Raw genomic sequence first — 26,632 nt, 5'->3', positions numbered from 1 at the left:
CGTTCGTTGTAGTAGCTGAGTGGCATATGGGTTCTTATGAGGTGATCGAATTTGATGCAGAGAAAGACGAAGCCAATTGATAGATTTGAATTGAGGGGTGATGTGATCACAGCAGCAGGAGAAAAAGATGATTTAGGGGCAAAATCTTGGATATACATGTGGTAAGGATAGGTCAGATGCAAGGAGTCACAGAGATGTGGGTTGTAGTAGTTGGAGAGAAATGCCCTATGCATGAACTAAGGATTTAGCAGTAGGGATAGAGAGAAATATACATTTAAGAGATATTATAGAGGAAGAATTTCACTGAAAGCAGTGAAAGAGTCCCATTGTGGGGTAGCGGGGAAGGAAAGAGGGTATGAAAACAACCCTGAGGCTATGAAGCTAAGTGATAGGGAAGACAGTGGATTTGTCACTGCTTGTAAAGAAGGGAAGGAACAGAGAGGGGTTAGGAGGAGAGACAGAAAAAAATCAGATTTTGACATTTTGTGTTAGAAGCGGCAACATAAAAAACAAACCAACAGGATTCGAACAATAAGATTTAAGCAAAATCCTATTCTGCAAGGCACATACACATAAACATCTCCATACTCCATTCCAAATCCCACTCTACAGGTTTATCCATATATAGGTACATCCCCAGTTACATATGTATGTTCTCCTCAGTATATACAGGCATATGATAGTCTGCACAGACATACCATCCACTCCTGGGGGAATTCTGTGCCAAAAAATAAAAAATTCTGTGTACAACTATTTCAAAATTCTGCATATTTTATTTGTCAAAATAACACTATATAATCACACCAGTTTCAATTATTTTGGTAATTTATTTCAAAATACCTGTCATGACTATGTCAATAACAAAAAAGACAACAAAAAACTTCCCCCAGGAGTAGAGAGTTAAAAAAACCCACCTTTGACAACCCTGTTCCTATTTCTCTGCCTCCTCCACCTCTGGACTGTAGCCCAGCCCCGCTCCAAGGACGGGTGCAAGGATGTTTTGTGCCCTAGGTGAAACTTCCACCTTGCGCCCCACCCCCAAGCCCTGTGGCAGCTGTCCGTCCCACCTCCGCCCTACGGCACTCCCCCGTGACAGATCCCCCCAGCCCTCAGGAGCCCCCCCTGCACAGCTCCCCCCCTCTTCTCTGAGGGCCCCCCCGACGGCAGCTCCCCCTGGCCCGGGGAGCCGTGCGGCAGCTCCCTACCCCAGCTCACCTCTGCTCTGCCTCCTCCCCGAGCATGCCGTCACCGCTCCACTTCTCCTGCCTCCCAGGGTTGCGGCGTCAATCAGCTTAGGTGCTGCAAGCCTGGGAGGTGGGAGAAGTGAAGCAGCCACGGCATGCTCAGGGAGCAGGCGGGGCAGGGGTGAGCTAGGGCAAGGAGCAGTTCCCCTCCGTGTCACGCCCCCCCCTTACTCCCCTCCCCGCACCCTCCTGCCCCAGGTCCCTCCTCCTAAATGCCAATAATGATCGGGGCGGCCAAAGATCCAGTCTCCATGGTTGCTGCTGAAGGACCCGAAATGCCGCCCCCCCAACCTTAGTGCCCTAGGCGACTGCCTAGGTCGCATAATGGGTTGCACTGGCCCTGACCTCTCCAGCCAGCCAATCACACCCCCACATTGCGGAGCCCAGCTGCAAGGTGCCCCCTAACCCAGATAGTCATCCCCTACCCTTCCCAGAGCCTAGCTTGGGGCATCCCCTAGCCCAGACAGTCATAACAGCTACCCTACAGAGCCCAAGGATCCAGAGGGAAAGACAGACTGATGCTGGGTCCCAGGCTTGAATGGAGTTTCCTATGTGCTACCTCCTTCCTTCAGTATGTGCTGGGAACCACAGCTGCCGGGAAAACCTCCAGCTCCCACTCCCTCCAGCACTGTCTTCTATTTGTGAGCTGGGGAGCTGGGCATCGTCAGGTCCAGCAGTGCCAGCAGCTCTGCAGCACAGGTTCTGCAGGGAATAAAGAAATCCGGTGCAGAACATTGCAGAACTACTAACTGCAGTCTGTAACCTATCATTTAAATCAGCTTCTGTACCAAATGACTGGAGGATAGCTAATGTGATGCCAACTTTTAAAAAGGGCTCAAGAGGTGATCCTGGCAATTATAGGCCGGTAAGCCTGACTTCAGTACCGGGCAAACTGGTTGAAACTATAATAAAGAACAAAATTGTCAGACACATAGACAAAAATAATTTGTTGAGGAAGAGCCAACATGGGTTTTTCACCAAAGATTTTTAAGCAAAGTAAGTGTCATGGGATAAGAGGGAAGGTCCTCTCATGGATTGGCAATAGTTAAAAGATAGGAAACAAAGGGTAGGAATAAATAGCCAGTTTCAGAATGGAGAGAGCTAAATAGTGGTATCCCCCAGGGGTCTGTACTGGGAGCAGTCCTATTCAACATATTCATAAATGACCTGGAAAAAGGGGTAACCAGATAATACAAAATACTCAAGATAGTTAAGTCCCAGGCAGTCTGCAAAGAGGTACAAAAGGATCTCTCAAAACTGGGTGAGTGGGCAACAAAGTGGCAGATGAAATTCAATGTTGATAAATGTAAAGTAATACATATTGGAAAACATAATCCCAACTATACATATAAAATGATGGGGTCTAAATTAGCTGTTACCACTCAAGAAAGAGATCTTGGAGTCATTGTGGATAGTTCTCTGAGAACATCCAGTCAATGTGCAGGGGCAATCTAAAAAGCAAACGGAATGTTGGGAATCATTAAGAAAGAGATCGATAAGGAGACAGAAGATATCATTTTGCCTCTATATAAATCCATGGTACTCCCACACCTTGAATACTGTGTACAGATGTGATCACCCCATATCAAAAAATATATATTGGAATTGGAAAAGGTTCAGAAAAGGGCAATGAAAACGATAAGGGGTATGGAATGGCTTCTGTATGAGGAGAGATTAATAAGACTGGGACTTTTCAGCTTGGAAAAGAGAAGACTGAGGAGGGGATATGAAAGAGGTCCATAAAATCATGACTGGTATGGAGAAAGTAAATAAGGAAGTGTTATTTACTCCTTCACATAAACAAGAACTAGGGGTCACCAAATCAAATTAATAGGCAGCAAGTTTAAAACAAATAAAAGGAAATATTTATTCACACAATGCACAGTCAACCTGTGGAACTCCTTGCCAGAGGATGTTGTGAAGGCCAAGGCTATATCATGGTTCAAAAAAGAACCAGATAAATTCATGGAGGATAGGTCCATCAATGGCTATTAGCCAGGATGGGCAGGGATGTTGTCCCTAGCCTCTGTTTGTCAGAAACTGGGAATGAGTGACAGGGAATGGATCACTTAATGATTACCTGTTCATTCCCTCTGGGGTACCTAGAATTGGCTACTGTCGGAAGACAGGCTACTGGGCTAGATGGACCTTTGATCTGACCCAGTATGGCCATTCTTATGTTGTTAACCTGAATTCTGCATTGCACAGTGGCACAGAGTCCCCCAGGAGTAATATAGGTGAAGGTACAACCACTTATTTCGTACCCCTATCAGAAATACAAGAGTTAAGGTTATGCTATGGTAAATCTCACCCCCTGCATTCCATCTCCCAACACACCATCTTTTCCTGCTACCCAGGTAGTAGCGGGCATGGAGTTCACAGTATAAGGAGGAGAATTAATGGCAGCACTAAGTTAATATTTTAGGTTAAGTCTATACCTGGACACTCCTTTGTGACTGCAGTTTAATCATGTTCCTTCCTGCTGATGCTTTGGAGCCTCCTACTGGAATACAGGCTGAGGCACTTAAAGGCTCTAACGTTTATAGTGCAGCTGTTAATCTGGAAGGACTAGTTTATTATATTAATTAAACTGTGCTCTGAGATAGATAACTTATTCTAAGACTATTTTCTCATTTTTCTGCATAGGCCAATCCAGTGGCTGAATTGCCATTAGTGAAGGACCAGTAAGCCCTACAAAGCCAAGGCAGATTGCTTCTTTGGGTAGCCTACTTGTTCTCTGGAAATTGTTTTTGTGTGTTGTCCTGATAGAGTAGCCTGGCACATCCCCATGCCTTATCAGGCTTAGTGAAACATATTTCTTTTTTTATAAGAATTTTAAATGTGGACAGATAAGAAAAAAACTACCTAATCAAAAGGTTTATGAGAGTATAATAGCAGTATCTGTAGCAAGTTTAAATAGCATAATCTTTAAACACTGTCCTATCTGGTGAGATGCATTGACACAGCTTTCTAGAAAGAAGCAAACTTCAGTTATTTTAGACTGCAATGTTGCAAAAAACATTAGACTGTTCTGTGTTTCCAAATTGCATATTTTGAAGGGTACATAGTAAAATAATGCAAATAATAAAAAGCAGAGGGATTAGCTATTTCATAATAGTAAATCTGTTATCTAGTGCATGTAGCACTGAAATTGAATACCACAGAATATGATAAATTTTGAAGTGTGAGTTCTTACCTTTTATATAATTTTCAAACAAGTAACCTACTTCTGCTAAAGCAATTGTTAATACATAATAAATGCCTATCGTTGGGTAGATCAACAAAATGTGTTTGAAAAAACAATCATGGAACTTTAGAAATGAAACAGTTCTGCACTGATTAGAAAGATCGTTATAATATCACAACAGATTTAAAAAACAGGATTGACTGGTTGGTTTGATAGGCTATAGGTGCACAGCACTATTATAGAAGACCGTGATTTAATTCATAATATTGGCCTCTGATTGCTTGAGCCATCATGGACAGAGAGCTTGGCATAAACATGTAATGTAGGAAGAGCCCACACTGATGAAGCACAGTTTCTTTTGCCAAATGAGGAGCAACACAAATGGCTGAAAAAGGGTTCCCCTCAAGTTCTCCTCAGTGGAAGGATAGTAGCTGTAGTATGATTCCTTTGAGTGATGGACTCTTATTTCTCTCAGAGAAGACAGTCAGAGAGGACTCCCCCACAAAAACCAATCTACTGTGCTTGATCCTATACAGGTTTTTGTATCCCAATGGATTGCCTGATGAATATTCCTTTCTAACTACATTTCGGATGACTGGAAGCACACTTCAGAAAAGCTGGAGTATTTGGCAGGTCCAGGATTCGTCAGGAAAAGAACAAGTTGGAGTGAAGCTTAATAGTCAAACAAAGGCTCTTGAGTTTTCTTATAAAGGGCTGGATGGAAGTCTCCAGACTGCAACCTTTTCACATTTGCCTTTTTTATTTGATTCCCAATGGCACAAGGTTATGATCAGTGTGGAAAAAAGCAATGTCACTCTTTTTATTGACTGCATTATGATAGAATCCTTACAGATAAAGCCCAGGGGCAAAATCAGCCTGGATGGCTTTGCTCTGCTTGGAAAACTTACAAATAATCCTCAAATTTCAATTCCGGTAAGTTTCAAAGTCTTATATCACAGAAAAAGTGCTAGAAAATCTTCTCTCTTGTAACATTTTTTCTGGTGAACATAATCTTCAAATATCTTGTGACCAACTAAAGGGTTTTAAAAAGTACAGACCAATTTAGGGTTAAAATTAAGTTTTAGCTCTTTATTCCAATAAAATTGAATCAAGTCAGGCTTATAATGCAGCAAATTATCTTAAGATATTTTTGTTGTCAACCATATTATTTTTGTGAGAAGACTAAATCAAAACCAAGGCATAAGTTTGAAAGGATGCAGTGCCTGGCACAAGACAGGCCTTGAAAACTAGCAATAAGGTGCACATTTTTAACAGAGAGGGTAATTAACCATAGGAACCAAATTTCCCAGATGAGAGGTGGATTCACCATCACATGACATCTTTAAATCAAGTCTGGATGTCTTTCTAAAAATAAGGTCTAGCTCAGTCTGAATTTATGGCTGATACAGAAAGTACTGGGTGAAATTCTATGGCCTCTGTTATGCAGGAGGTCAGATTAGATCGTAATAGTCCTGTCTGACCTTAAAAGCTATGAAAACAACATGCCCTGAATATATGTCACAGATAATACCCAATTTGATGGACTATTAACCCTAAAAGTTTCATTTATCTTGCACTAGTATATGTTTTGTTTCTCCTTGCTTTTTTTGCATTCTCTTCAAACTGAATAAAGAAATCAATTGTTGGGAATGGGGTGGGGGGGGGAGAGGAAGAGGGGTGTGAGGTTCTAAGCATTTCACTCAAACTGGCTATGCTATATACTATATAAATACCTCAACATTCTTTGTTATTTAGGGGGTCCAAGCACATTTAAATGTGTTGTTGGAATATACTACTTAAAGTAGTATAATTTTTAAAAGAAATAAATTGAGTTTCCAAGTCTCCTTTTCCAATATTTATCGTACAGAATAGCTTTGCTTTTTATTGGTGTACTATAAAAATACGTTATTTTAAGATAAATTCTTTATCTTTGTTGTCACTATGATTGCTAAGGAGAGTTGGTGGTATAGCTCTATTAGAAAATTATGCTGGCCTTTGAGCCTTTACAAGGATTTATGCTCAAGATTTCTGGTATGCTTTTCAGAGGCTAAAAGTTCATGTGGCTTTACATTGTATGCTATCATTCTTTTTTATCTGAGGATAAACCAAATAATCAATTATAGAAACTAAACAATACAGAGTACATTATAGTTTGAAAATGGAAAAAAGACCCTCTTGAAAATAGGCCTTGCCAGTTGTTTGTGATAAAACCCTCACCCATTAGCCCCTTACTGTTCAAATTCTAAATGCTCCGTCTAGATTCTCAGATGAGGTAAAACTGGTGAAGCTCCAATGACTTCAGTGGTACTACTCCAGTTTATACCAACTGAGGATCTGGACCCAAAGGATCTCAAAGGTATTTAGTCATCTAACTCCTGTGTATTTCCCCAGTCTCCTAGTTATAATTATAGGTCAGTTATATAAATCAGTGTTTTATCATAGGTTAGCTACAAACTTATTCCTGTTACTGAAAACAAGAAAGGAATAAACTTCAATAAAATAGTGATTAATTGACTGTTGATACAAAGTGTTGAGCTCCTATAGCTCCCACTGGTTTTAGGGAATTGAGGATGTACAGCACCTCACTGTAGGCACTTGCATTTTGCTGGAGCTGACCCTTAAGCTGCAATCATAGAATCATAGGAGATTAGCATTGTAAGAGACCTCAGGAGGTCATCTAGTCCAACCCCCTGCTCAAAGCAAGAGCAACATCAACTAAATCATCCCAGCCAGGGCTTTGTCAAGCCAGGCCTTAAAAACCAAGGATAGAGATTCAACCATCTCCCTAGGTAACCCATTCCAGTGCTTCACCATCCTCCTAGTGAAATAGTGTTTCCTAATATTCAACCTAGACCTTCCCCACTGCAACTTGAGACCATTGTGCCTTGTTTTGTCATCTGCCACCACTAAGAACAGCCTAGCTCCATCCTTTTTGGAACCCCACTTCAAGTAGTTGAAGGCTGCTATCAAATCCCCCCTCACTCTTCTCTTCTGCAAACTACATAACCCCAGTTCTCTCAGCCTCTCCTCATAAGTCATGATAAGTCCCCTAATAATTTTTTTTACCCTCCACTGGACTCTCTCCAATTTGTACACATCCCTTCTGTAGTGGGGGCGGGGGACACCAAAACTGGACATATTCCTACTTAATTTATATGTTTAAATAGGTTAACCAGTCTGAACCAATTAAATGGCATGTAACATCTAAAAGGCAGCCCTTCTCAACATGCAGTGCACAGAAGTAGATTTGTTCCGTAGCGCAGATTAGGAGAATTGCTTAAATGTAGTGTGCTATAGCCAATGGATGTTGCCTACATTTTTTTCTGCTTGTGCTTATGCTGTGTATTTGAAGTTCAAAAGGTGGAACTTCTGCTACAAATGGTCAGTTAACACAAGCAATTGATGTACTGAAGTAGGGCCTTGAAGAAGCAGAATCAGATTGAAAGAATATAGGTGGGGAATCCTGCAATGAAAAAGAGACATAAAGGAAGTGAAACTTAAAAAAAAAAAAGAACAAAAAAAAGAAAGAAACTGTACCAGATGGGTTCAGAATATACGTAGAATATTCTTGGTTTACTTCAGCATAAATTTAACAAAGAGCAGATAACATGCTACCTGTCAGATACTGAGATGTGGGCAGTCAGGGCTAGTGTTTAGAGCAGGAGTTGGTAACTGGAAGTAGGAGCCCAGGGTCAGAGCTAAAGGTCAGATGTCAGAGCTGGAAATCAGGAATTGGAGCCTAGAATAAGAACCAAAGTCCAAGGCCAGAGCTGAAGTCAAGAATGAGGGTCAGAAGGTGGTTCCCTGAGAGTGAGGAAGGGCTGGGAACAACAATGGGTTTTAAACAGCCAGCACCCTACTGCTGTTCTTAAGATGAGGCCTGCTGATCCCCTCTACCGGTCAGGCAGTCTGACCAGTCAGGTAATTCTGCTGCAAGCCAACTCTGATTCAGCTGAGTCCTCTGTTGCTCACTAGGCAAGTAGAACTAGTGGTCCGAAGCTCAGCTACAAGCTCTCGTAAGCCAATATGAACACAACAAATTAGTAATCTTACAAGACCCATCTGTGTTACCTGCACTTCCTACCATGGGATCCTCTTCAGTTTTTTTATATACTGTAGTTGCATATAGACCCCTCCATCTGCATTTTCTGAGAGCATGAATTTGAGAGTGTGAGCATTTCTCCCATTGTCACTATTTTAGCAAAGATTTTCTCCAGTCTCCCTGAGAAAGGGGCTTAGTTAAAGAGCATCTTGCTTCCACTTTTCCTCCAGGATATTATGAATTCTCAGGTCTTAAAACTCAGCATGTCCAAAGGAAGGAGCATATGAGCTGGTACCTTTATCAGTGTTTCTAACACTTTTAAGGTATATTTATAGGACAATCCTATAGGCTAAACTTCACAGAAAGAACGAGAACTTAATGCAGAATAATATTTCTCCTGTGTGTATGCAGTGAATATAGTGTAAAAGAAATTGGAACACAGAAAATTCCTACAGTCCTAGCTCAACTTAAGCCAATGGGAGCTTTCCCATTGATTTAAGTGGGGCCAAGATTTTAGCCCTGATGTTGAAAGAATGCTTACATATGCTTAATACAGCAAATACTTTGCTGAAGAACAGTCAAATAGTGTATAAAGTTAACCCTTCTAATATATAAATCCCCTTCTACATGTAAAGACACTGTTTACAAGAGTTCGGTTCAATATAAATTCCAATTACTAAGGTTGCCATGGATTGTACTGGGAGCCCCAGGCATATATGAGTGATAATCTGGTTTTAACTTCACTCAGTGATTACTTTAACTGAGGCACCTCATGTTTCTGAATAGTCTCAATTTATTTTGCTCATTTGTGCTGGTGATTTCCATTTTTTGCCTACTATTTAGCATGTATTTTCCTCCCAAACACTCCCTTCTCCCACATTCTGAGTATCCTGTTGCATACTGAAACACTCCAATACAAAACACTGATTTTCTGTAAACTACATGGAAGATTGTATTGCAGAATTATACAGTGTAACTCTGAAAATTGACCCTACATAACTCACATTAAAAATACCACTGTTTAGGCTGTGTATCAAAGAATTAATGGAAGGACCTAGAGGGTTGATTAACTGCTCTTTTACACTGGTGTAAAATCAGTGATTTAAGTGAAAGGAGCATCAATAAAGATCAAAAGGATCTCAATACAGATCTGATTAATTGTATTTTTATAGCTGTATTTCCTTTTGAATCATCCACTAGATGGCAATAAAACCAGTGAGGCACACACAAGTCAATTCACTGAACAGGTAGTTCAACAGATTATAGAAAATGTTTTAGATTTCTTCTAAATGCAGTGGAACACATTTTCTTAAAGCATATTAGACAGCTAAATGTTTCAGTGAGAGTTGGCTCTTGTGCTATTGTACATCAAATACTACCTTGGAATCTCAGGCCTCATTTAGATCCCACTTATGCTTAACCTACCTCAGTTCTTGCACAGCACAGATAAAACAGTAGCATTTTTGGCTCTATTGTTAATGTTTTGCAAGTCTGCTGGCATTTTACAAGCATTTCCAGATACCTTAGGGATGAGATCATGTACAGAAAAATAGAACTAGCCCAAATAATATATATTTGTTATTTAAATATATAATAAATTAACCTCCCTAACAATATTGGAAAATGGATGTCAATCTATTAACCATTTAATTCCTATAGAATGCTAAATTATTGCATTTCTAAGACACCAATCACTATAGTATCTAAGCATTGTAAAATGGTGTGCTTTGTGTATGGTTACATAAGAATTCTGAAATGAATGGGTTGTAGCAGACATTGGGCATGATGAAGTAATCAGCTGACATTAGGGCCCAGTTAAACCATTTCTATCACATAACCATAATTCTATAATGCGGGTATATGAAATTAGATATTCTAAATCAACCATAGTAAAGATGAGAGTGACAAGATTTGTTCTGTGTGTGTATGTGTGTGTATATATATATATATATATATATATATATATAAAACATAGTGGTAAAAATCGACGTCATATACTGCATTTGCTTTAAGTATAATATTTGATAGATAGAATGATTCAGAAAATAATGTTTAGTTAACCATAATTAACTTTGTGTTAAACCTTATGCAACTTACTTTTTTCTCAGGTGTATAACCCCTGGACGTTAATGGGGCTGCATGCATGAATCATTTCTATTTATATGAGTAAAGCTTGCAGGATTGACCCCTTATTTTAAAATGCACCTGTCGCGATGTCTCTTTCACATATAACTCCATTATCCACTGCTAAAAACACAAGAAAATAGTGAAATGAGAAAAGCTATTTTAATAGGCTTAGTTTATATTAGTTCTGAAATCTCCATGTTCTTTTCTGAGCACCTCAATTCTGCATTTCTCCCCTAATAACTCTTTGTGCTGATATATATGGGAAGAAAGTATGACAAAGTATCTTCATATGTGTGCAAAGCACCCTCAAAATATTTTTCTGATGTAAGAAAAACAGTGTCGTCCTTCATTACCTGTTCAAGAGAATATAATCCATGGTCAATTTGGTTATGACAGTTTGGTTATGTGGGAAGAAATCTATAAAGCAAGGCTGGGCTGCAGATGCCCTTTTTAAAAGCTGTTACTCTCTTTTCTTTAATTGGCTCCAAGCCAGCTGTAGCTTTGAACAATTCACTCATAGTTAAACTTTTTATTTTCATTTTAAAAATAGCTTTCATCTAAGCCTAGTTATACATTACATCCAAAACCAACCAACCAAACAAAAAACATTAAGGTTGCAAAGTCAAGTATTCAAAAGTTAGGAAATGCCAGAATTAAGGGTGCCAGTACAACCTTAATTTGTATCCTCCTCTTCCTTTGCCTTTGGAAGTCTGTATTATGATATAGTCTTGAATTATACGGTCATTTTTTTCCCACAGGCCCCCACCTCATTCAGTGAATGATAGTTATTCAGTGTTTTTGTTTAATGGGGCATTTCTATGGTGCTGTCACCATACTATCTGTAAAAGCAGCAGAGAGTCCTGTGGCACCTTATAGACTAACAGACGTTTTGGATCATGAGCTTTCGTGGGTGAATACCCACTTCGTCAGATGAATACAAGTGGGTATTCACCCACGAAAGCTCGATGATCCAAAACCTGTTAGGTCCTATGACAGTACCACAGCTCTCTGCTCTTTTTCAGTCAACTCACAGCAACGGCTACTCTCTGATACTTGACATACTATCTGATATGCTTCACAGAACATTGGAACTGAAGTCATCTTTCCTACATTCTGTGAATTAGCTGCTGGGAACTGAGCCACAGAGGCGATAAGGTGCAGATTGTCAATGTATTCACATCAATTTTGAGATGTACTAATTTGAAAATACTGATGTGCTTGACTTATTTGTGTAGCATTATTTAGCACTATTTATATGTCAAACCAAGCTGCCCTTCGACTTCAGTACTGTAGTGCCAACACTTCTACATCAGCCCCATAGGCTGGGCACACCAGAAAATGAGGAACATACAGTTAGTGGAAATGTGAAAGTTTTGGTTTAGGTGCACTTGCCGCACATTTGGCATAACATCTCGTGTGCAGAGGCAGTGGGAGAATCCGATGTCGCTCCAGTAACATGCAAACGCCGTTTAAGTAAAAACGCCATATGCTTTGCCTCCTAAAATCCCCCTGCACTCATTCACTAACACCTTCCAATTTATTGCATAATAAAGACAGGAGTTCTACAGACATCAGTCTCCCTTCAATACACAACCATGAACATTCCACTTCTCCATATCTAAGTCACTGAATAGGCAGGAATCCTGGTGAACAACAATAGCATCGTGATCATGGTAATTGAAACACGCCGTGGTATCAGAGCATACCATAAAATAAGACCCAATTGACTGTCCAGGCAACCTAATTCTGGCGTTCACTAACTTTTCAGTGTTTAACTTTACAGCTCTAACATTCATTTAAAGCAGTTTTTAATTAATCTTTTTAAAAATTGTAAAACAAACAACACAAACCAGATAACCAGACAAAAACAGAAATTCCAATGCTCAGAACCATAACTGACCCCACAATTGGTCATATTGCAGGGTCCAGACTTTAAACCATAGCACAAGATTTGTACTACTTGATCTAATACATCTGAATGGTGACAGTGGGTAGACAGTCATCTTCATTGTGGACCATCCATTAGAGGGGCCTAGAAACATGCCTTGCCAGCAGATTTCACAGCAGGGAATGTAGAGACTCAGGACTTCTGAATTCAGTTCCAGGTCTAGAGAGGAGTGTCCTCTAGTGGTTATAGTATCTTCTGCCCCATCTATGCCAGCCCTGTCTGTGTTCCCCTTTCGTTCTATCAACCACCTGCCCACTGATTCCTGCCCCTTCCCCCTCTGTTTTTATCCAACCAGGTGACCAATCCTCATCTCCGGCTCATCTTCTCCTCTGCTTCTAAATCTAACCCTCCTTCCAAATCTTCCAGCTCCGGTTCCACATATTCCTATCCAACCCCACACTACAGCTTCTGACCCTCTCTCCCTGACATCTATACAACCTGCTACCACCCCAGCTCCTGACACACTCCCTCTGTTGCTATCCGAATTTATGCTCAAAATAGTTACAGTTTGACAATAAACAATTGAAAACAGGATCTTAGAATGGAAAATGTCAGGCAGCATTGCTAGCTACATCTATGATATCAAAGAAGAAACTCTTTGGAATATCAAGGTTGTTAATCTTATGCATAGAGTCAGAAATTTCCCTTTACAGTTGGGATACATTGAAACCAAAGTCATAAGGTGTAAATATGCAATTTTGAATGTCTTATTATTATTAGTTTGTGTTATAGCCTTACCAATGCTAACGATAATTTATATCAGCAATTATGTATATATGCAATTGCTCTGGTTAAAGCAACAGGGAGGTTTCAAATGATTGTTGAGAAGTGAAGTAAAATAAGTAACTCACAAATAGGAAAGGAGAGTAAATATAGAGAACAATAAAGATTGGTTGCATGAATTTTCGTAAAGCCAGAATCAAATTTGACATCTGTAGTATGCAAGATCTTGGAAAAAATTTGAAAGGAAAAAGTAGTCAAGGACATTGAGGTCAATGGTAATTGGGACAAAATACAACATGTTTTACAAAAGGTAGATCGTGTCAAACCAACCTGATCTCCTTCTTGAGAAAATAACAGATTTTTTAGACAAAGGAAATGCAGTGGATCTATTTACTCTGATTTCAGTAAGGTTTTGATACGGTTCCACATGGGTATTATAGCTAAATTGAAAGATGGGATCAACTATAAAATCGAAGTGGATAGGAACTGGTTAAAGGGGAGCTACAACGGGTCATACTGAAAGGTGAATTGTCAGGCTGGAGGGAGGTTACTAGTGGAGTTCCTCGGGATTGTTTTGGGGCAAATCTTATTTAATCTTTTTATTACTGACCTTGGCACAAAAAAGTGGGAATGTGCTAATAAAGTTTGCGGATGACACAAAACTGGGAGGATTGTCAATACAGAGAAGGACCGGGATAATCACACAGGAAGACTGGATACCCTGTAAACTGGAGTAATAGTAATAGGAGAATTTAATATGAAAAGTGCAAGGTCATACATTTAGGGATTAATAACAGAACTATTGTTATAAGCTGGGAAGCATCAGTTTTGAGAACACAGAGGAGAAGGACCTCGAGTATTGGTTGATCACGAATGACTATGAGCCGTCAATATGATATTGGCTATGAAAAAAGCTAATGCGGTCTTGGATGCATCAGGTGAGGTATTTCCAGTAGAGATAAGGAGATGTTAGTACCGTTATACAAGGCACTGGTGAGACCTCATCTGGAATACTGTGTGTAGTTCTGGCTCCGTGTTTAAGAAGGATGAATTCAAGTGGAACAGTACAGAGAAGGGCTACTAGGATGATCCAAGGATGGAAAACCTGTCATATGAAAGAAGACTCAAAGAGCTTTACTTGTTTGGCCTAACCAAAAGAAGACTGAGGGAAGATATCATTGCTTTTTATAAATATATCAGAGAATAAATACCAGGGAGGGAGTGGAATTATTTAAGCCAGTACACAATGTGGACACAAGAACAAATGGATATAAACTGGCTATCAGGAAGTTTAGACTTGAAATTAGACAAAGGTTTCCTAACCATCAAGAGGAGTGAAGTTCTGGAACAGCCTTCCAGGGGAGTAATGGGGGCAAAAGACAGATCTGGCTTCAAGACTAAGCTTGATAAGTTTATGGAGGGGATGGTATAATGGGATAGCCTAATTTTGGCAATTAATTCGTCTTTGACTACTAGCAGTAAATATGCCCAATGGCTTGTGATGGGATGTTTGATGGGGTGGGATCTGAGTTACTACAGAGAATTCTTTCCTGGGTGTCTGGCTGGTGAGTCTTGCCCACATGCTCAAGATTTAGCTGATTGCCATATTTAGGGTCAGGAAGGAATTTTCCTCCAGGGCAGATTGGCAGAAGCCCTGGGAGTTTTTCGCCTTCCTCTGCAGTGTGAGGCACGGGTCACTTGCTGGAAGGTTCTCTGCACCTTGAAGTCTTTAAAACATGATTTGAGGACTTCAATGGCTCAGATATAGGTTTGATACAGGAGTGAGTGCCTGAGATTCTGTGGCCTGCATTGTTCAGGAGGTTAGACTAGATGATCATAATGGTCCCTTCTGACCTTAAAGTCTGTGATTGTAGGATTCTAAGAATTCTAGAAATTTTATGGAGGTGGCAATTGGCAGACTTAAGGACATAGATGTGGTAGTAAAGGACTTCAATCTCTGAAGCATTAATGAGGTACAGTTTATGCAGTAATGTGGAAATGAGGAAGTCAACATAAGGAGCCAGATGGGAATGGAGGGATCTAAGAATGAGTCAAGGGGGATGTAAGCTGGGTTCTAGCTGCACAGAAATCATGACCATGATTGAAGAGGACTATGAGATTTCCCAAAGAGAGCAGAGAAGATGACCAAGAAGCATTGAGGCATTGAACAGTGGAAGGGTTGAAAGGAAGATATGTGACATCAATCAGCAATAAGAAGGAATCAGGGAAACAAGAGCCTAACCAGGAAATGAAAGTCCTAAAGACTCATACTTCTTCCCTGAGTTCTCAGGAAGGCTAGATCTCGACCTTTTCCATATTACGAGTATATTTTACAACAGAGAAAAGTGTCATGCTCCTTCCTTCCCATTCCATCTGTTCATAGAGAAGGGAATGTTGTGACCCCCCTTTACCTATTTTGCAGCCTGGAAAAAACATGGAATAGACCATTCATTAGCTTCATGACCACAAAAAATCATGTAGAATGAGATAGGGAAATGATCTAAGATCTCACAAAAAGAAATATTATGCATGTGTATTAATATAATTTACACAGATGTACTTGTACTTAATGTACCATATGGTACATTACATACCAGAGGACATACCTCTGAAGCTATTTATTGCATCTATTCACCCAGTCATTTCCAGCAGAGGGTATGTAAAGCACACTTTCCTCATCTATGCAGACACATAAAGGATCAGTTGTTAGTTCTTAGAGGCAAAGAAGTGATTTTATTTCTGGGTCATTTTACAGAGCCAGTGTGAAAATATTGAAGAAGATGTGAAATCTCACAAAGGTATATCAGCCCGCCCCAGAATGTTTCTAGTGTATATATGATTCAGGTCTCTAGAATTCCTGCTGCTTAGATCTTTGACTCCTGCATTCATTGTCAGACCTGTCATTCTTTATCCACATAGCTTTCTAGTCCCAGAAAATAATTTTGTGAATGTGTGTTCATTAATAAAACAACTTCCACAGCATAATATAAATATGAAAGAACACCTGTTCTTGGACATGACCAACTGTAGACTTCCTCCTCCCTTAATTCGTACAACAGGTTTTACGCCCCTTTCTAAATACACAAACAGATGCTAGAGCAAGGGAAGAGCCAAAGATAACTAGCTGGTCTATTCTAAAGAAGTAAGCTCCAGCACCTGATACCATTCAGTTGTTGAGCACCTGCTGTTTATGCTTAATGTTCCAGGAACTATAAGTGTTATATGTGTTATATGTCCCTTTGACTGTATCATATCCCTTGTTTTCTACTACACAACTTTTAAAACCCAGAGATGGCTGATCAGAGTGGTCTTATTATTCAAACCTGGCAAGCATGAACATCTGAAATAAATTAATCTCATTTTATCCCCTTCACTAGTTTGAAATCCAGTGGATGCTGATTCACTGCGACCCTCTGAGACCACAACGAGAAAGTTGCAGTGAACTTCCAGCCAGGAGACAGGTAAGGGGGTTCCTTGGCCTTACATTCCTAATATTCATACTATCATTGGGTCTATATCTTTAACCTTTTCCTCTGGGTCGCTGGCAGTTATCAGTCTCCTCATTTTTCTTCTGCTTAGAGATGTCTATATTTAACATATGAGTCTGGGATTTGGTGCCTTTCAAAACGGTCTCATGGTTTTAACTCTTCTCTTGCTTTCATACATTTTTCTTATCAGACCACCTAAGGCAGAGATATTTAAAATGTGTGCCTCTGTAGGGCGTGGGGCTCTTTGCAAGCACCATGGCCTAGCTTTGCTTTTCTCTATTGGTAACTCATGCAGAAAGTTAAAGGATTGCTGCTGAGGACCATGTCAGAGCAGCAGCAGCAGGGCAAAGGGTTAAAGGAGCTGGTGTCATTCAATCCCCTCCTTCCTAGCATTCAGATTTCCTCCAATCCTCATTACCCTCCTCTAAGGCCATTAATAAACAGAAGAAACAGATGCCTATAGCAGGGCTTACCTTTCTGCTGCTGGTAGTGGAGTCACTTGGGGGGAATTGTATGTCTTGCGGGTCCTAAAAATCCATCAAGAGCAACAGAGTGGAAAACATTGCTGGCCAGCAGAGAAGTGACCATGGCTAGCACTGCTCGGGGCAGGGGATCGTTACCTTTAGGGGTTTTTCTACAAATTATGTGCCTTTGCCTGGCTCAAGTAAGTTGTACTGACTTTTATTATACATTTCTTATTCATTGCAGATAAGCCAGACTGCCATGGAGGTAGATTTTAAGGAAAGGAAGCCTGCTCAGTGCAAAGAGAAAGGGTCTATACAAAGTCCCTGGGAAGCAGAGGACAATCTCCTGTCCTTTTATCTGGGATCTAATGCCTTTCAAAATCCAACAGTCTTGTGGCTGGGTTGTCTTATCCCAGCAGTGGTGGCTATAATTGTATTTTTTTTAAACTGAAATCACATTAGCATTTTTAAAGTGGAAAAAACAAGTTAAGCAAAGAGATGTAGATGCAATGGTTGCAATTGCTTTGAACAGAGCCTTTCTATGCAATGTGCCAATTAGCAGTAATATGGCACAGTTTAAACTGCAAGTGAGAATATCATCAGTTTAATAAGAACTTGAGAGGCTGCTCTAAAAAAGAAACATTCCTAAAATGCCAGTAACATTGGAAAAAGAGCAGGAAGGACAGAACTATAGCTAGGACTGCCTGAATGGGACTGGAGATTTCAGACTCTGGCAGCTCCCTCCAGACTGAGTGCATCACCTCCTCCTGTAGGGGCTTGAGGTTTCACTCACAAAGCCCCCATTGTGAGGTTTGCTTTGCCTGGCAGTTGGAGTTTAGTAATAAAGAAAACTCGAAGGTTACAAACATTCTTTCAAAGAACGTGTTTCTTTGGGTTCAAACATATGCAGTGCCTGCTAACACCCCTCTCAGGAGCCCAGGCTGTGGAGAAGGCTAATTATAACCAGGATTGTAGATTTTAATGTACTTGCGAGGACAGGTAACAGGAATTTTTTTATAAGGACAGTGAATATATTCAGAGCAGAGAAGGGCTGTATTTTTAAACTTTTATTCCTAACCCAAACTCTTAAGAAGAGTCTCTTCTGTTTAGGCTGAATGAGCTTGTTAGAGTAGGTGTGGAGAATTTCAAACTGTTATTCACAAAGAACGTTATTATTTTTCCTTCATTGTTTTTATATTGATTTTTCAAGGATGGGGCTACTGAATTTCTGATGCGAATATTACCCCCAAATCTTTTGCTCTGCAAAGTCCAGATTGTACTGTACATACACAGTAACATATACACTGGCATGCCTGTTTTGTGCAGTGGGTGAATGACAATAGATGAGGATGGGGAGTTTTTGACAATTTGAAATCCTGGTTCAGATTGCAACGGACATTTTGGCAGTCACTAAAAAAGGGGGAATGCAGTTCAGTGGGTCAAAATGACAATTACTTCAATGATCAGGTGCACAAGACCAACTGAGTGGTCAGCTAAGGGCCCTGGTGACTGAGGAGCCCACTTAGAAGCCTTTGGAAGTTCTTTCCCTATGGACTGATCTCCCCCTTCCTGTACCCTTACCCCCAAGGTGCTGCAGGTTTTCTGGGATCTGCCCACTGTCTAACTGCAATTTGTTTTATTCCTTGTCAGAGAGGCCCCCCAGGTCCACCAGGCCCCCCAGGTCCACCAGGGCCACCAGGAGTTCCTGGCATCGATGGCATTGATGTAAGTATCTCCCATGCATGAGTCACCACAGCTGGCAGCTAGGAATGCATCCTGCACACTCCTGAATTATTCTTACTACATTAGTATTTAGCCCTTGGGATTCTTTGAATTTGGAAGCACTCTCTAGTGGCCTTAATAACCTTCATAGGAATTATTGTTCAGCATCAGAAGAAAGAATAATGGATGTGTGAGGTGGTGGTTGTGGGGGAAGGCAGTCTGGTAGTCTGTAAAAAGGATTACATGGGATTATTTATTACAGTATGGGATAGGAATCATATGCAATTATTCTTGATAATCTGTAAAGAACTATATAGGATTATTCCTGATAGCATACAGTAGGTCTATAGAATTATTCCACATAATAGAAACTAATGGGATTACACAATAGAAATGAATTAGGGATCATTCCTGATCATCTGTTTAACATTTGGCACATGGATTTATTAGTGTTACCTCGGGACTCTACAGGTTGCTGACTGAACTGTTTCTCTTTTACATCCCGTTAGGGAGACAGAGGTCCCAATGGCCCCCCAGGCCCTCCAGTAAGTAATTTACATTGCTTTGCATTCGATCTTTGTATCAGAGTGTCTCAGCTCTGCTTGCTTCTCACTCTAAAATATGTTATTTCTTTCTCCATTTGAATCCTGAAGGGTCCGGATGGTGAGCCAGGCAAACCAGGTGCCTCCGGGACGCCAGGAGAGCCAGGAGCTGATGTGAGTAGACTTTGCCTTCTTTTTTGGAAAAATAATTAGTTCTAGACTATTTCTGTAGGGAGGCGACCTCCTTCTAAGGTCCCTGGTTTAATCACAACCCAGATAGCCAGCTGTGCATGAGTAAAGGATCTGGCTGCCATTTGAAAGGCTCTCTCTTACACACAGGGCTGGGCTGGGAGGTGATTAGAGAGACTAGGCACAGAGTCTGAAGGACTGAGGTCCCTGGGGAGGACTGAGGATTCCAGCCTTTCCTTGGGTGATAACAGAGCAAGGATTGTTTGGAGTTACAGAGAAACAGCTCTCTCTCCCCTTGCTCTGGAGAGGGGCAAGAGCTATGACAAGAAGGGAGAGTCAGTCAAAGGAGGAGGATGCGATTGGGAGGGAGGTACTTGGTGAAAGTCCCCTGTGTAGGTGCCCATACTGTTCATCTACGTACAGCCTGAACAGAACCAGCTGCCACAAGGGAAAGGGAGAAGGAGTCGAGCTACTGCATATGCTGGGGGACAGGCAGCTGCAGCAGGGAAGGGGGCCCTCTCCCACCCTATATCCTGTTGTAAACCAGAGCATGTACACTGCCCTCCACATGGAGTCCAGGTTTTGGGAATTAATGGGAGCCAGGGGCATTTGTGGGCAAATGAAAGCCAAGCGAGATGAATGGAGTCTCAGCATCAGGACCTGCCAGACAGCATCCTTCATTGGCTCCTCTCCTGCCTGCGAGGGTTCTGGAAGCAGCCCGTGGAATCAGTTCCACACTGCTGTGGGATGAGAAAAAGGAGAGCAGCAAAGGAAGACAGAGAGACACTTTGAATTGTCCCCTACTGACCAACAGGAAAGGGCAAGACCTGTCTCTTGAAATAAGCAAGGAATCCACAACTAAGGCAATTTCCTTATATCCAGTTGGTGTAACTGGTGTGCAGGGGGTGTTAGCAGTTTCTGGGATGTTAAGAACTAGCCAAAGATTGATTCACTTTGCCCTGCCTGTGGAAGTATCGCATTCACTTTTCCCATACAACACTATAAGGGCAATCGGGGGCACAACAGAGAAACTTCCTCTTGGGGAACGTTGAGACAGAATGAAGAAAAGGGAGGATATCTGTAAGAGAGAGCCTAACAAGACTAAATGGAAGACTCATACAAGAAACAGGCTAGCATGTGAAGGAATACGTTTAAAATATGATCCAATCCTCTGGAAATCAAGGGTTGTTTTGAGTCATTCTTCATGAGACAAGCTGTGATCTTTTGTTTTTTGTTTTAGAGATCTGGAATTTACTGCTGAAAAGCAAACTTTTATTTTATATTATTATTTTATTTCATATTAGAAGAGCAGTGGATTATGAACTAAAACAGCAGATAGAAAGCTCATGCACAGATTTAACAATATGTCACATACTCATGAGCTCAGTCAGGAATGGATATTTTTAAATCTTCCAGTCTGCAAGATGAACTGGGGAAAAAAAAATTTGTCACATATTTTTCAATATTTTCTGATTATGAAGCTTTATAATGGCTAGTCAAGTAGTCATCTAATATGAAAACTTTATGCATTACATAATAACCATGAACCATGGAAACACATAGTTTAAGAAGTAAATAACCAGAGGATTACTGTCTGGTTGTAGTGTTAATCAGAAACACTAGTTTCTCAGTAACTTCAGATAGAATGCTAATGTAGTTTATAATGTGAATGGTCATGCATTTGTTGTAACATATAGTTACAAATTATTACAAGCTTTTAAGTGCCCCTATGGAAACAAATGAGGTCCATTTTTTACAATTTAAATGAAGAAAGAGACTGATTGTGCAAGTTTTTTAAATATAGATTTTAGTTATCTTTATAGAATTTTAGAAAACCAAAATATAATATGAAAATGCAAATTAATTTAAATACCCAGATGATCGATGGTCTTTAAGAGTGTTGCTTAACACATCCCACTCATTTTATATTATATAAACATTTCCCCCAAATAGAATTTGTATTCCTCAGTAGCAATACATGACCTTGTAAGTGTGAGAAAACTATTGTTATGTCACATTTAGCACATCCAAATTTGAGACAGCTAGATATGTGGAACTGTGGTAGAGTAATGATTATGCTTTACTGAACTGAAGCTTATGGATGGACTTTAACTGTGATCCCAGGAAAAATAGAATCCCAAGAGAAATAGTGACTTGAATATATATTATTCTGAAGGAAGGAGTACTTCCTTCCTTCCTTCCTTCCTTCCTTCCTTCAGAATAATATATGACTGTTACTGCCCTGGTGACTTTGTTTCTTCATGGGAAACAACACAAGGGCCTAAATAACTAAGGTTCAAGGGAATCTTATTTTGATGGAAAGCTAGAACAAATCCATTGAAAAAATATACTGGCACTAAAACACTATCTTATTCATAGGTTTGGGGAAACTTCTTATTGTAGTTCTTTGCTTTGATGGAGTTATCATATTGGTATTTATGTCTCATGCAAGGATTTAAATACATTACTGTGTAGCTTATATAAAAATAACAGAAAAATAACTTGTAATATTAAGACCTGACTTGGCAATTTTAAGGGGTGGAGAATTATATGGAAGTGCTTAAATTAACTTGAAAATGAAACATGCTGGAAGTTGATTGTTTTTTCTGTAAAAGTCTTCTGCAAAAGGTGAACTAAAAATTCCTATTAAAACCTGTTTAAGATCCAAAATCCATAACAGAATAGGGATTTGATCTTGCCAAAATTCACATTAATTTCAATATTCCAAATTGACTTCACTGAGTTGTCCCTGAGACCCTTTGTGTGCAAACTGAAAAACAATAAGCAAAGACCAAATATAAAACTAAATATTTGAACATCTTTTTCTCCTTTACTTTCCTGCCAAGACTCAATTTCTGGATTCTTTGTTTCCCTTTCAGGACAACTCAGTCACCTAAACCACATGAACTCTGCAGCTAAAACATAAGAACAGCCATACCAATAGTCCATCTGGCCCAGCATACTGTCTTCTGATGGCGGCTGGTGCCAGCTGCTTCAGAAGAAATGAACAGAACAGGGCAATTATTAAGATCCATCCTTTGTCATCCCATCCAGCTTCTGGCAAATAGAGGCTAGGGACACCCAGTGCACATGATTGCATACCTGACTATTTTGGCTAATAGCCATTGAAGGTTATGAACTTATTTAATTGTTTTCTAACCCAGTTATACTTTTGGCCTTCATAACATCCCTTGGCAACGAGTTCCACAGGTTGACTGTGTGTTGTGTGAAGAAGTACTTCCTTATGTATGTTAGAAACCTGCTGCCTGTTAATTTCACTGTGTGACCCCAGGTTCTTGTGTTATATGAAGGAGTAAATAACACTTCCTTATTCACTTTCTCCACAACATTCATGATTTTATAGACCTCTATCATATCCCCTCTTAGTCATCTTTTTCTAAGCTGAACAATCCCAGTCTTTTTATTCTCTCCCCATATGGAAGCTGTTCTGTTTTAGGTGCTTTTGATGCCTTCTTGTTCCTGCATATACCCCAGTCTTACTGAATGAGTGAAAAATAGTAAAATGTAAATATGTTTACAGTTGAAGACTACACAAATTGACCTTAACATACACTCATTGTGCACCCATCTGGCATGGAATTAAAAATACCATGTATCTAGGTTTTTCATTTATACTGTCCTTCCTCATCCTTAAATTGCTCGGCCAGTTATGATTTCTTTAATCTTGTTTTTCTCTTACAAATTATTCAACTGCCAATTATAATAAACCGAACAAAAAATACTGCACAGTAATTGTCCATAATGACCATATAAGATCCAGAAAGTAAATTAGGAGGAAAAAAACCTTTTGGGTCACATACTGAATTATTAGAAACTCACTAAAAAGGAAAATATTGGACAAACTTAAAAGCAAGGAATTTTTTTGATAGATTTCTTGAATTATTAAACCACATAAAATGATTGAGGACAAATTAATCCTTACTGAATTCCCAGTTATAGTTGCCTTTTTTTTTTTTTTTAAGTTTTAGTCAGAGGTGCAAGTATGGCTTAAGGGGCAAATCGTGAGCCAACCTGTATCAGCCACATGGCCCTTTAATTCAAGGAATAGTCTCAGTGCTGAATCTGTGTGACTATCTCATTTAGCTTGAGGCAACCACATAGTAGTCCCCAGAGGCTGGGTTTATGATTTCACGCCTCATGGATTGCCATCTGCAAACACCAGGAAGCTGGAGGGGATGAAACAGGGGAGACCTACTTCAATATTTCTGTGTGGTATGGGGGCCAGTTCCTCCTTGGCTGAATGACAGGGACACTGAATGGTTTACTATGGCCTACAGAATGAGGTCATGGCTAACATGGCCTCAGTAGAACTGTTAGTCTGGGGACCAAAGAATTCCTGTCCTTTATCATTGCAATCAGAAGTAGAAAGGGAAGAGATCGTTCCTCAGAGTGCTACCACATACGATTGGGCCCTGCTCCCTATCCTTTCTTCCTCAACAGCACCCTCTTCAACTTGTTTTGGGAAGGAAGACAAGGGTGAGGAGATACATAGAGGGCTGCTGTGAGGAGTAGTTTGAGGAAGTCATTTCCATCCCCTCCCTTCTTGCACAAAGCAGATGTGGCTTCTATGCCCCTTCCCCAACTCCCTAGGACTAACTATCTTGATTGGTCAGAGCTGGTTCTAGCTGACATATATAGCAAGTAAGAGATGACTGCCATGTGCCTTATTACGTACATAGGGCTAACATTTGGTATCTGTCGTAGCTCCTAAAACCAGCATTTGAACCTTAGACGTTCATACACTGAGAAGCTAGCATGAAACTCCCCCAAGTTTATTACCGAGCTTGGATCTATCTCGCTGCCACCCAAGCCAATGTTCAGGACCGACTCCCTCTCTGGTCTCCCAAAAGCTTTCTCTGGTGGACCCAAGACTCAAAACACCTGAGTCCGTCCACACCAAGGAAAACAACCTCCTCCCCTTGGTCTCCTCTTTAATCTCATCCCAAGTCCCCCTCTCCTGGGTTAATCCGTGGGCGATACGTACTTAAACTCCCTGAATGCAACCGAGAGGGCAATTACCTTCCCCCCTCCTATTTCCCTCTGAGGCTCATGCATTCAAACCCTAGTCAAGCTAACACCAAGAGATTCCCCACTCCCTTTGTTCCTGTAGCCTCTAACCAGAGAAAAACACTCAAACAGGTTACAAAGAAAACTATTATATAGAAAAAAAAGAAAGAAAAAACAAGACATAAGAAATAAACTCTGCATCAAGACTGACAAATACAGGGCTATTGCTATAAAAGAAAATATGAAAAATAAACAGTCTGATTCAAAAAGATATCCAATTTGAAACATTCCAGCAAGTTACACACATGTAAATACACCCAAAACAACATAAAAGCCTATATTGTTTTTCAACCTGTACTTACAAGTTGGAAACAGAAGATAAGATGATAGAAAGAACCTTCTCATATCTGAGAGACAAACAAAAGACTCAGAGTCCAAAAATTCCCTCCCTGACTTTTAAAAATCCAGTTTCCTGATTGGTCCTCTGGTCAGGTGTTTGGTTCCCTTTGTTAACACTTTACAGGTAAAAGAAACATTAACCCTTAGCTATCTATTTATGACAGGTTCAAAATGATTGTACCTCCTAGGGTACATTTTTAATACTATCAACAGTAGTCTATTTTGGATGCCTATGTGTAGCTGTTATTGAAGTTATGCTCTGAAGTCAAAATATGGCCTTATATGTATGGATAATCTAAACAACGTATGAAAAGTATCGGTGTGGGTATAAATCTAATGTAATACAGAGGCTTTTAGGGGGATGACTGACTTAATTTCCATATTCACATTGAGCTGAATATGGAAGGAAGGGTGGGGCCTTTTCACTGGAGATCACCAAAAGGTCATCAATTTTTCTCATCTGATTTCAAACATTCAAGTATCCTTTTGAGATACATTCTTGAAATCAGTTCCAGTTTTTCACTATGGACAACTGATTATGCAGGACAAACATTGAAATTTGACATTTTAATCATAAGTCACAAAAGTTCATCTGTCTAGCAATTCAGAAAATTTCTCTGATTTGGAAAAATTTAAGGGAATCTGAGGTCACCTGTTCTAACTAACTGGAATTTAGACAAGGTTAGTGTTGAAGGCAATATAACCCAGGTGATAATAATAGCCACAAACTCTCACCTTGAACTTTGGCAGAGTTTGGATAGGGATTAGAATTTTGTAAACCAGCTCCATCTCTGTATCTCACTAAACTATTTGCATTGTAAGACAATTTCACAGTGTTTTATATTTTAAAGAGTTTTCTGTTGTGATTAACAAAAATATGAGTTACATTAATATGCTACACTTTATTTCACAAGGGACTGACAGGCCCTGATGGATCACCTGGCTCAGCTGGACTCCGAGGACAAAAGGTAAGAATGAAGTCAGTTATTAAGCCTTTGATGCATTTTTCAGGCATACTAATAGACTTTTTCATAGAATCATAGAATATCAGGATTGGAAGGGACCTCAGGAGGTCATCTAGTCCAACCCCCTGCTCAAAGCAGGACCAATCCCCAACTAAATCATCCCAGCCAGGGCTTTGTCAAGACTGACCTTAAAAACCTCTAAGGAAAGAGATTGAAGATGCGGAAGAAATTGGAAAGATCCTGTGGAGGGCAACAAACATGATTAGGGGTTTGCGGGGCATGATACTTATGTAGAAGAGGGCTGAGGGCACTGCGGTTGTTTAGTCTGCAGAAGGAGAAGAATGAGGGGGAATTTGGATAGCCCTGCTTTTCAACTACCTGAAAAAGGAGTTCCAAGAAAGAATGGAGTCTAGATTGGTTCTCAGTTGGTAGCAGACTGACAGAACAGGAGTAATGGTCTCGAATTGCAGTTGGGAGGGTTTTATGGATTGGATATTTAGGAAAAACTTTTTCACTAGGAGTGGTGGTGAAGCACTGGAATGGGTTACTTAGGGAGGTTGTGGG

General features: G+C 40.2%; 1 protein-coding gene across 1 annotated transcript in view; it reads left to right on the top strand.

Moving 5' to 3' along the window:
• COL9A1 (collagen type IX alpha 1 chain) overlaps positions 1-26,632 on the top strand; it is a 100,721-nt gene that overhangs the window by 7,772 nt on the left and 66,317 nt on the right. The window contains exons 5-10 of the mRNA XM_032785687.1: positions 4,968-5,364; positions 16,649-16,732; positions 18,874-18,948; positions 19,455-19,490; positions 19,599-19,661; positions 26,018-26,071. Coding sequence (XP_032641578.1) covers positions 4,968-5,364; positions 16,649-16,732; positions 18,874-18,948; positions 19,455-19,490; positions 19,599-19,661; positions 26,018-26,071 — 709 coding nt within the window. The remainder of the gene's footprint in view (positions 1-4,967; positions 5,365-16,648; positions 16,733-18,873; positions 18,949-19,454; positions 19,491-19,598; positions 19,662-26,017; positions 26,072-26,632) is intronic.

This window comes from Chelonoidis abingdonii, chromosome 3, assembly GCF_003597395.2.
Source record: "Chelonoidis abingdonii isolate Lonesome George chromosome 3, CheloAbing_2.0, whole genome shotgun sequence".
NCBI lineage: Eukaryota > Metazoa > Chordata > Testudines > Testudinidae > Chelonoidis > Chelonoidis abingdonii.
This window is presented reverse-complemented; position numbering and strand designations above follow the sequence as displayed.